The following is an 11,641-nucleotide window of genomic DNA, read 5'->3' as shown; positions in this document are numbered from 1 at the left end:
TTTCGTTTTATTAGGAGGGATCTGTCTTATCAGGCCGCCATGTTATACATGCATTCAATGATTTTATCACATTTGTCTTACTGCATCACATCCTGGTCACAAACATCTGCGTCCACACTCAAGCCGGCTGTCTCAGTGTACAAGCAGGCAGTTAAAGTATATGCCAGAAAACCTATGCAATCGCATAACTGTGACATCAGTAGTAGACATAATCTTTTTACTTTCGAGTACTTTTTTACTCACTCAGACCCTCCACCAGAGCCTCAGTCAGTGGGGACTGTGTTCTTCCTAGATTTACTAAATCTTTTGGTCAGTCCAGTTTCTCCTATAATGGATCGAGACTATGGAACTCTCTGCCCACTGACTTAAAACTGCAGACAGACATGATTAGCTTTGACAGAGGTCTGAAACAATGGCTGAAGTCAAGGCAAATCTGCACACATGGTAATGCTGTATGAAATGAATATTGATGATGTGTATTGTTTACATTTTTTAAACATTGTATTGTTTTGCACTATGTTTTGTATATTGCATTGTTATGTTTTATGAAATACGTAGCCTCCAATGGACAAGTGTTGCAAATTAGCAGTCTTGCTATAACACTAAAAAACAATGTATCTGGTGCGTCCAATGCTGTTGTTAATGTCCATATCAAATAAATAAAATAAATAAATAAAAATATTGTATAATTGTGTATTAAACTTTTTTTTACGTCTACTAACATGGCTATTTTCAATTTTGCTTTAGATTATGTTATATACAGCTGTGGCCTTGGCTGTGGCCAAAAGGCCAAGCATTTTCACTGCTGTCAGTGTCCACAGACCTACATAAATAAAGCTGCTATAAAAAGGCATCTTTGCAGTTTCCACCCACTGCCTCCAGCAGCACCTGATCCACCACGGGAAACTCCTTCGCTGCCCCCAGCAGCACCTGATCCACCACGAGAAACTCCTTCGCTGCCCCCAGCAGCACCTGATCCACCACGTCATCCAGCAGCTCCTCCAGTGATTAAAAGACAGCAAATCACTGTGAGGTGTCCTCACTGTGGAGTGAGTCTAAATTCTAAAAATGTTAAAAAACACATTGAGCGGAAAGATCAACCTATACTTCAACTTATCATTTACCAACACAGTGTGTTGATAAAAAGAATGGGATATATGTTGTAGCAAAATCATTTCATGGGCCCTGTATTCCCATTCATGTGTGAAATGGATATGTGCAACACTTGTGCTGAAATGACTCAAAGGAGTGAACTTTTGGTTACATCATGTGTGCATCTGAGATCAGTAGACTACTCCTGTGCTATTGCACCACATGAAGAGTTATCAGAGGACATGTTGACTGAGATGGTGGAGCAAAAATGGTTTGGTAACACAAGGAAAAACCAATGCCTTACACTGCAAGGTCAGGCTAAAAGTAAAGGTGCAACATTTACTAGCCTTGTTACTATTGGAGGCCCCGACTACAAGCATTATATATCAGTATATGAGCCAAGGGTTTCTTATTACAGTAGACTGGGCAGAGTTTTGGTTAATTACAATTCCAAGACAAACACTTGGCACTGCCCTTGTATCAAAGGAAGGAGATCGTGTCTGCATAGCAAAATGGTGTCTCTTTCAAATGAAGCGGGAGCTCTTCACAACCATGCCAGAAGCAGCTGCAGAGATTGAACCAGCAGAACATGATGACTTCTCTGGCCTGCAATGGGAATATCCTCCAAAGAGTGATGGCCTGAATCAGATGGTACAATATATATACCATAACAAAAAGTTTCCAGACACACTATCAGATGTTTTTATAGAAGATGTAAAGAAGGAAGACATTCCTCAACATCTTATTCCTGAAGAGGAGTTCTGCTCTCAGTGCCCTTGGACCGGTTCCTCTCAGTGCTCCTGTCCTTATCACCAAAAATGCTAAAGTGGCGACGTTCACTGGTGTAGTGACTGGTAGGCATTGCTGGTTTGTACATTTTTAATGATAATATTTAATATTTATAAGCTGTTGATTTATACTACTCACTAAAAGTTAGGCATATTCGACTTTCGGGTGAAATTTATGGAAAATGTAAAAAGTTTGTGTCAGTGATAATATATCATAAAAGAAGGGCATTTAAGTAGAAGCATGCATTTATTCTTCTACAGCAATTTATTAAAACAAAAACTAACAACAGTGGTGGATATACCACATGTCTCAATAACTTGTAACTTTCCTTGAGCATCAATTACAGCTTAACAACGACATCTCATGCTGTTCGCAAATCAACTTATTGTCTAGGGAGGCACAGCATCCCACTCTTCTTAAAGGGTCGCCCTCAGGTCATTAACCCTCTGGGGACCAAAAACGCGCCGGCGCGTTTTGCTCGGTTTTTTTTTACATAGCAGCAAAATAGATTTAAAATACTCCGTAATTTTTGGTCATACAGACTTAAGAAATATGAAAACATAAGCTGTTAAATGTCTACTTTATGTGTCCACTTACAATCGAAATAAAACATTGTGCTTTTGTAAAATAAAGAAAATAAACAGGGTGTGCTTTCTGCCTCTCCATCTCCATGAATATTTTTTTCTAATGCACGTCTGTAAACATATACAAAACTCAGCAAATACTATTCACCCAGGCATGAGCAATATATCTTTATAATCATTTAAGTGTGTACTTTTAAATGATCTAATTCAAAACTAAAACAAATATTCTCTGTTCATGTAATCTATATAAAAAGAGCGAGTTCTCATTTCAGCTCATTATAGGTCGTTATCTTTTAATGTGACCACGCCCACGGAGAGCGCGCGCTATTCAAACGAGGAGGGTCCGATTGCGGCATGGGCGTTCCAGACTAGCCACAGAAACTCCCCAATGGGCATTCCTGTATCGTTTTATCAACCAATCAGAAATAGTTTCCCACTGCCTTCTGGGAAAGGCGTAATTTCCGCTTTTTGGGAATATGGTAAAAGTCTTTACGAATCTTTCTATGGTGGAAGCTAAGTTACTTCAAAGAGTTAGCGTATTTGGTTCATGAGAAGTTATGTCCGTAAGTATAATTTATTTGTACAGTTTGAGCAATTCCAGCGTCATTTTAGAATGTGGTCGGACTTTCTTCAGTGACAACGAAAGCAAGCAAACAAGCAAGTTAGTTAACGATGTAATGGCATGGCATGGGTAACGTTATAATTGAGGCTCGACGTAAGCCGTAGTTCTATGTTCAGCTAGCCAGAACGGAGTTAAGATTGTTTGATTTTATATACAATATGATTGCTTAGGTAAGTTAAATACTGATAATAAATCTAGTAATCGTGTTTTTGTGGCAACGTTAAAAACGTGTCAGCAACGCACATTGTTTCTTTCCATCTAAACGTCATTCAAAGTAAAGATGTAAAAAAAACATTATGCATCCGTGTTGCTTGTTTGTTGAACACGTTAGACAACGCAGCAAGTTCAAGCAGCAGCAAGATGATATGATAATACAATTTGAGTTTGGTTAATGTTCTCCATATGTCTTCCTTTCACTGTAGTTACACTCTTCAGTACTGTACAGCGGTCAGAAGCCGCAATACCAAAGATGCCCAGACCCAGGCTGCACACTGCTCCACTGCCCTTTCTGTCCTCAGTACAAGGGGGACTATGCCAGGGTGGAAACCCACATGCAGAGCCATCTAAAGACGGTGGTGCATCATAGAGGTATGTTTTAGATAGATAGTTAAGCCTTTGTTATCTCCAGAGTGGAGAAATTCATCTTTGGGAAGTGAGAGTCTGGCACGGGTACACAAAATCATGTTTACACAATATAAACAAAACACACACCCACACATAGACATGCACACGGAGAGATTCCCCTCCCTATTACAAGTACATATCATATAAAATAGCCCTATGATAAGTATTCAAGGAACGCACAGTCCACAATCTGCATCACAATCTTCTATTGCACACTGCCTTATTACCTCATGTATTGCACACAGCCTACAACATGTATTGCATCCTACTCTATATCATGGCCTTCTTTTTTCTGTCACCTGATGGAGTTTTGGTTCCTTGCCGCTGTTGCCTTACCTTCTGGCTTGCTTAGTTGGGGACATTTAATATTCAATTATTTAAAAAAAATTTTTTTTGTATTTTCATGTTATAACTGTGAAGCTGCTTTGATACAATCTGTATTGTAAAAAGCGCTATATAAATAAAGATGACTTGACTTGACTTTAAATATTGTCCCATCAGTATAGTAAATAAACAAATTAATGCAGACACTCATACACACACACACACAGACCACATACCCCTCCACCAATTACGCATCATAAGATTCTCCCCATCTATGTTATGCACAATCCACAAATCTGCATCACTTAATGAGAAGATCATAAAGTTATAAAAAGTGTTTGTCCTATATTGCACACTGACTCATGTATTGTACACAGCCTGTCGCATATATTGCACTATGCCCTGTATCAAGGCCTTCTATGAAATCTTCTATTAATTGGTTATAAAATTACAAAAATAATGTTATTAGTGATGAAGTTACTGATGGTCAGCTGTCTTTGCCATATTTGCCAAGCCATTGTTTCACGTTACGTGGGCCAACTATTTAAATTTTTTTTTTTTTTTGATGTACATATGCAATTTGGGCTGCAGAAAGGGCAGTCACTACCACTGCTGTGGTTGTGGCCTCACATTTCCGAGGAGGAATAATTTATTGAGACACCTCAGCACCTGCCAATCACAGAATTCACAGGGGGCAAACCAGAGGCCAGAGCACCAGCCCCAGGCTCACCCTGTGCTGGATGAAGTGACACCAACATCAACAACGACAACAGTTGACAACAGATCTTCTCAAGTGAGACGGGTGCAGTGCACAATTTGTGCACTTGTGTTGAATAAAAAAAATCTTAAACAACACATGAGGAGACGACACACGATTGTCAAAGAAGATATAAGAGTGGATCGCCATTTAGCGTGCGAATGTCTGGACACTGATATGGGAATATATGCTGTTTTAAAGTCATTTAACAGTAACAGTGGGCCCATTCACGTCCAGAAAAAAACATCTGGCTCGAACCACCAAATTAGGTGCGCATTGGACGACTGTATCCGAAACACAGAGGTAATGCACAGGAGTGGTTTCGTTACATATGACTGTGCCCATATTCAGTCATTGAAGTACTGTCCACCACCCCTCACCTCTAAGATCCAGCTTGAGGAAGATGTCCTCAGAGAAATTGTGAGCAGCAAGTGGTTCAGTGAAGAGAAAAAAAAGATATGTCTCCAGAAACAAGCAGCAGCAAGTGAGGAAGGTATCCCTTTCAGTATTGAGGTTCAAGTTGGAAGCTCTTCCACAAGGAAATTTTTGTCTGTTTATGAGCCACACCTCTCCTACTGCAACCAGTTTGGCAGAATGATGGTAATGTTTGACTTAGTCAAAAACACATGGCACTGTCATTGTGCTACAGGAAAACAGGCTTGTATTCACAAGTGCATTGCCAAGTGGCACCTATTCCAATCAATGAAGGAGCATTTTGAAAATGCAAATGATGAGGCTGAAGAAGAAGAAGAAGAAGAGCCTGAAACGAAACCCTGCTTTCTTGAATACAGGTACCCTCCTCAAAAAGAAAACTTAAAAAGAATAGTGAAATACATACACAGGGAAAAAAAGCTTCCTGCGGACTTGCCCTCAGAGTTTTGTGGCTTGGCGAGTGAGGCTGAACTTCCAATGCATCTGATCCCAAAGGAACAACTTTGTCCAGAATGTCCCAATGTTCCTCTCAGTAAACCCTTCATAATAACCAAATCAGCAAAAATAATCTCACTGAAGGGAGTCGTTGAGGGTAAGTGTCATGTAAAATTTACATTGAGTTGTATTTATTTATTATTCCAAGTTTTAGGTGATACTACTGTAATGATTTCTTAATGTAATACAGGTGTGACAACTTATTCCAAAAAATGCAGTTCATGTGGTATGATGATTCGCTATCAAGAATGGGAGGATGGTGTACACAATTTCAATGACAGAGTCATTCTTACTCTCCATTTTTGTATTTACCTTCGAAACTGCCTTCAGGTAATTGTACATTTTTCAAGATGTGAAATTGGATATTGCATACCTGTGCATTTCATATAATTTATTATTGAAGATCTCTTATTTCAGACACACACAGCTCTAGGTCGAGCTATTGAAACATGTGAGCTGACCTCAGGACAAAAATATCCCAATAAAAACACTCTGATACATGGGTACCTTCATTTTGAAGCGTTAACAGATCATAATTATGATTTTGCCTGTGTTCGCTGTGGACATCACCCACCTATTGCCGTCATGGATCTCCACAAGAACTGTGTTTTTAGCATGGCAGGTACAGTCCGGGTTTTATTCTAGAAAATGCCACCCCCCATTTATTGTCAACTATATTAATATTTCTTATTACTTATAGTCAGTGAACTAGAGAATCCACCTGATGGTTTTGATGGAAAGGTGGACATTGAGGACTTCTGGGACTCTGTATGCCTAGAGAGAATCGCAAGGGCTTTTGTTCCAAGTAAGTGACTGTAATCTTAAATAATTGCCATGTAATGTTACCCACTGAAATACAATTCTCCACTACACTCTGTCCCTGTCTATCTACTGCCCTTACAAACCCTAAGTGCAGACTGTTTTCTTTCAGGTGACAGGCAAAATCCTTTCCAAGTTCAACCCACATACAACCACTGGGCCCCTTGGATTGGCTCTCATACTCGTAAGTCGAACATGGTGCTCAATACAGAGCATGAGAAGGTCCACATGTCCATGCAGCCGAATGAAAGCAGGGAGATGGACATAACAGAGGATCGGTTACTGGACGAAATATCCAATTTGAAGGTGAGCTTATCTGCATTTCCTGAACATGATCTGAACCTTAAACTCATACTATACTGACTTTGCACACATTCACTCTTCATCACTTATGAACACATACAAACACATTGCACACACGCACACACACACACACCTGACTTTCAGCACTTTTTTCTCCCTCTATTTCATGGACCAGTCTTACATCTCTCCACGCATAATATTCCTCTCTACCCTAAATACCCTATATCCCCTGCCATTATAAGTAAGACCTCTCACACCCTCCCTCCTCACACACACCAGCACACTGCTTCACCTCCCCAGTCACCAGTAACCTACATACACACAGCACACTATGCATGTGACATAAACGTTGTGTCTCTTTTTTTATTATTCTGTTCAAACAATACAGCAGTTGGCAATTACACTTTTTTTTTATTTAATACATTACAGGTCCATGCCATTCGCAAACTCTGTAAGGAGTGTGGCATTGATTCCAGGGGCTCAAAAATGGAATTAATTTTGCGTCTAAGAGAAGAGATGGCCACTAGAAGCAAGTACGATAAAGTATTTCAGAAGGTTTGGGGTGCATCTGGTAAGTTAAAATAACTGGCTCAACACAAGTGTTTATCACGTTAATCTTTTGGACTGTCTACTGGTAATGTAGTTGGACATCATTGAGTACTTTCTTTCTACCACAGGTGGTTGGGCTGTTGTCATGTGCCCCTGTGGACAAGTTGTTTCTTTAAAATGCAACATCAGGGCAGAAAGTCCGCGAGACTTCACAGACTTGTTGCTCTCGTGGAAACACATGCCAAATATAAGCATTTACGATTTTGCCAGAGGGCTTGCAGTACATGCTAACCTGAGAGAACCTGAGGTGGTCCCTTTCAGCCCTCATGAGGGTCGACTGCTGGACCCCAGCCCTGAAAACCTGCAGTGGGCATCCAAAGGTGGCACAGTCAGTTTACCCTGGCTCAAAACCAAGAAAACTTTCCCGGACCCGAATGGCCATCCTTTGACTGGGTCGAAAGAACACTATTGTCTCTATGACACCTTCCACGAGAGAAATACAAAAGATCCAAGAGATATCCTCCGGAAGTTAGGGCTGGTACCAGAGCTTGCCGGAAGAATAAACAGCCAAGTAGCTGAACAGCTCTTCTCCATCATGAAGAAAAACAATTACTTCATGAACATGCTCTCTCCTTCTGCACATGTCTTCACAATGCGAAATATCATTCATCACTACAATCAACGGAAAAACAAGACAGTCATGGAGGAGTTAAGGAAGCTTGTGAGCCCTGACATTCCACTGACTCTCAATGAGTATGGACAGGCAGAATTCTGTCTCTTGCCCTCTTCTCAGACAAATGAATGTGATCTTCTCCCAGACACACATGTTGTCATGGACACTTCACAGACAACAGAATTAGACCCAAATTTCCCACCACAATGTCAGCGTAAGAGACATTTTCACGCTGTTTTCACTAGTGATTGTATACAGTACATACAGCATATATGTTTCCAATAATACATTCTATTTTTTGTCTCTCTTCAGCTGTTCACCCCACTAATCTTGACTCCACAGTTGCAAATTGGAAAGAAACACCACATGCAAGACTCTCTCAATTAGTAAGGTTTAATAGTAGTATTTCTCTATCAGCATCTTCAATCTTGCATGCATGTATATCATTTTATGCATATTTCCCCATAGCTAGACTATGTGTTGGACATTAATGGCAACCCACATGAGCCAATTGTCCTAGCCAACTCCCCGATCCTCAGAAGGTCAGACTTTTGGACACTTGGCCTAGAAAGAGATGTAGAAGCAACGGTAAGTATAAACTTAGTGTCTTTCCTTTGATCTGTATTTACTTGTGGGGTACAGTATGAATAATCTTATTGTTTCCTTTTAGATTGCAAATTATTGTTTCACCATTGTAGCAAACACTGCAAATGCACATGTAAGTCCGTGGTTTATTTATTTTACGAAATGACCTTGCCCTCTGATTTTGTTTTTAACAGTTGAATTAGATTTTTTTTTTTTTTATTGTTTTTAATTAAAGGGCATAGCAACCATTGCTGTGGATGCCTATGTGGTAGTGACGTGGCTTCCTCCATTATCAGCTTGCCCTGCTGATTCCATGATTGTGAGTATTGATGTAAAATAATTTGTATCTACCTTGTCTATCTACCTATTTGTATTTACCTCATATCCTTCAAGTTCCTCTTTGAAAAGTTTTTGTTTTCTCCAGTGTGACTTTGCATCCAAGGATGTTGTGCTTCTCCCAGCCTGGGAGCCAGGACACTGGACTTTGTGTGTGAGTAATCTCACCTTGGCATATTGTTCTTTGAAATACTATACTATTTTTATACAAACATTATCCTTACTTTGGATATGATACAGTACATCGCAACATTGTCATCGGCACTGGGGCTGGGAATTGATTCTGAAGAATACAAAATGATTCTATTCCTGGAATTTGTTTCAGGAATGTTTATTCTAATATGAAATTGCCACAAAATACAGAAAATGCTAATATAATATATTTAAAAGCATATTTCTTTCATCAGTTTCCTTGCCTAGGGTAAGTCAAGTGCTCAGTCTACGAGACAAATAAAACATCTATGATATGGGGTCGATAAGCGCAGGAGGTAGATAATGGCTGAGTGAGAAACATCAGCTGTAAAGTGCTTTATGGTTGGAATTGGGTCCTTAACCAATTGGGTCTTGCTGTTCCATGAAATGAAACTTTTAACAGGTTCTCAAACCAAGACAGAGGACTATGCACTTTTTTGACTCCATGGATCCTAATGGCTTTGGAGATGGCTGCTACCTAGATGTCTTCAGGTTTTTCCTAGAAATCTGATTGCTGGTTCTTTGTTCATGGAAAACTCAGAGGGTCTTGAAGCATTGTTCATTACTATGTCTAAACCTTTAAGAGAATAGTTGTGTAGTTTTTTTTTTGATTAAAATGAAGACAGTTGGTCATTTATTCACTGGAAACATCAGAGTCTTTACTTGTTAGAAATATTATGTGGGCTTTCAAACCACTGCTTCAAGAACAGAGTGTTTTTTATGGAAGTATAGTAGTTCTGTTTTATACTATAACTTCCTTTTTTTTCAGATAAATTGTTTTCCCTGTTCATACATGTTCATATATGTTCCTAAATCTCTATTAGGAATTGCTATTACTCCTAGGCCAGTTACTAGTACGGGTATAGTGTAGACTTTATTCAGTACAATTATAAGCTGTGCTCTCAAGGTGGGTATGTGTAGTCAAGGCAGAGTATTGGCAATTCCTTATTAGGGCTCAATGTTCCATTTAAAAGAGCATTGCAACTAAAATGTCTTCAAAATTATTTTCAGTAACCTCGCACATATGGTGTCCAGTGAAGAGTGGAACATCCTTTTCTTGTCAGACTATGAGGTAAAACATAGGCATGTGTGGAAAGAAAGGGGCTTATATGCAATTTGATTTAGAGAGTGAATGCAAATATGTACGGATCATTGTCATTTACCATGCTCTGTTATGATTTCTCTAGGGTGCATCTCTTCAGCATCTCAGCAATAATTGTGGGGTGTTCATGCTGATGGTGAGTTGTAGCCTAATGTTTTCTGTAACGTCTTTTATTGACTTATTCTGAATTAGTAACTTTGTTTAATCTTAATTTCAGTATGCTTTGTATGCTACCCTCCAAAAACCATTTGACTTCAATGAGGTGGGTTTTTTATCTTAAAATCTTAATCAGATAATATTAAATATTATATGTTCAGTCATTTACTTGTCCTATTTGGAAGTTGACCACAATACTTTTCAGGCGGACATGACAATTATCAGAAGGTGGTGGTGTGCGCAAGTGTTGCAGAAATTTACTGTTGAAAGGTATCACATTGTATTCTTAGTTTGTGATTTTACCTACATTTGAAGATGTAGGCCAATATGCTAAACTCTCTCCATCTCTCAGCAACACTGAAGGACCAGTGGTCACACCTGCTGCAACAGAAAGGGACCAGGACCAGGACCAGTCATACCTCCCTCCAGAGATTTTGCAGAAGATCATTGGAATTACCCTTAGAATGGACATGACCATGCTGGAATCATTTAATAACACATCTAAATTGTTTCGAGATCTTTCGAGGCCTTTTCATCCAATGATCAGCATTAATGATAGCGTGGCTAAGGATCTTGAAATTGAAAGTGATCCGGTGCATATTAGCATAGGCAAAATCTGCAAGGTGGCAGGCTGTGGCAGTGGCCTTGTGCTACGACTAGCACATTTGTTTTCTTCCAAAAAAAATTGGATGAAAGCATGCTTGGTGCTTAGACACACAGGCTATGGAAGGTACTTGGTAGAGGATGTACAGTTTGCAGAGTAGGTCAAAGCATGCAACAAACAACACACCACACAAACAACACAAACACACAACACAGCACACCACAAACACAACAAACAACACACCACACAAACAACACAAACACACAACACAGCACACCACACACACACACCACACAAACAACACAACAAACACACCACACAGACATACCACACAACACAAACAACACAACAAACAACACACCACACAAACACACACATACACAAACACACCACATACACACCACACAAACACAGAACACACCACAAACACACACACACCACAAACAACACAACAAACACACCACACAACACAAACAACACACCACACATACACAAACACAGAACACACCACATAAACACAGAACACACCACAAACACACCACAAACAACACAACACACACACAAAAACAACAACAACACAAACAACACAACACACACACAAAA

The 11,641-nt window shown here is 39.6% G+C and overlaps 1 protein-coding gene across 1 annotated transcript; it reads left to right on the top strand.

Moving 5' to 3' along the window:
• The first annotated feature begins 4,622 nt into the window (after nt 1-4,622).
• On the top strand, nt 4,623-11,328 carry LOC306997417 (uncharacterized protein). The gene is made up of 17 exons (XM_079610723.1): nt 4,623-5,816; nt 5,910-6,049; nt 6,137-6,341; nt 6,420-6,524; nt 6,651-6,844; nt 7,271-7,412; nt 7,519-8,277; nt 8,376-8,449; nt 8,532-8,651; nt 8,734-8,781; nt 8,884-8,967; nt 9,073-9,138; nt 10,188-10,248; nt 10,364-10,414; nt 10,496-10,540; nt 10,640-10,704; nt 10,787-11,328. Exons 1-13 carry the CDS (start codon nt 4,892-4,894, stop codon nt 10,188-10,190), a joined length of 2,865 nt encoding a protein of 954 aa, XP_079466849.1. The 5' UTR covers nt 4,623-4,891; the 3' UTR covers nt 10,191-10,248; nt 10,364-10,414; nt 10,496-10,540; nt 10,640-10,704; nt 10,787-11,328.
• Nucleotides 11,329-11,641: the final 313 nt, after the last annotated feature.

This window comes from Phoxinus phoxinus, assembly GCF_949152265.1.
Source record: "Phoxinus phoxinus genome assembly, chromosome: 4".
NCBI classification, from domain to species: domain Eukaryota; kingdom Metazoa; phylum Chordata; class Actinopteri; order Cypriniformes; family Leuciscidae; genus Phoxinus; species Phoxinus phoxinus.
The sequence above is the reverse complement of the archived record's forward strand: the minus strand, read 5'-3'. Positions and strand labels throughout refer to the sequence as shown.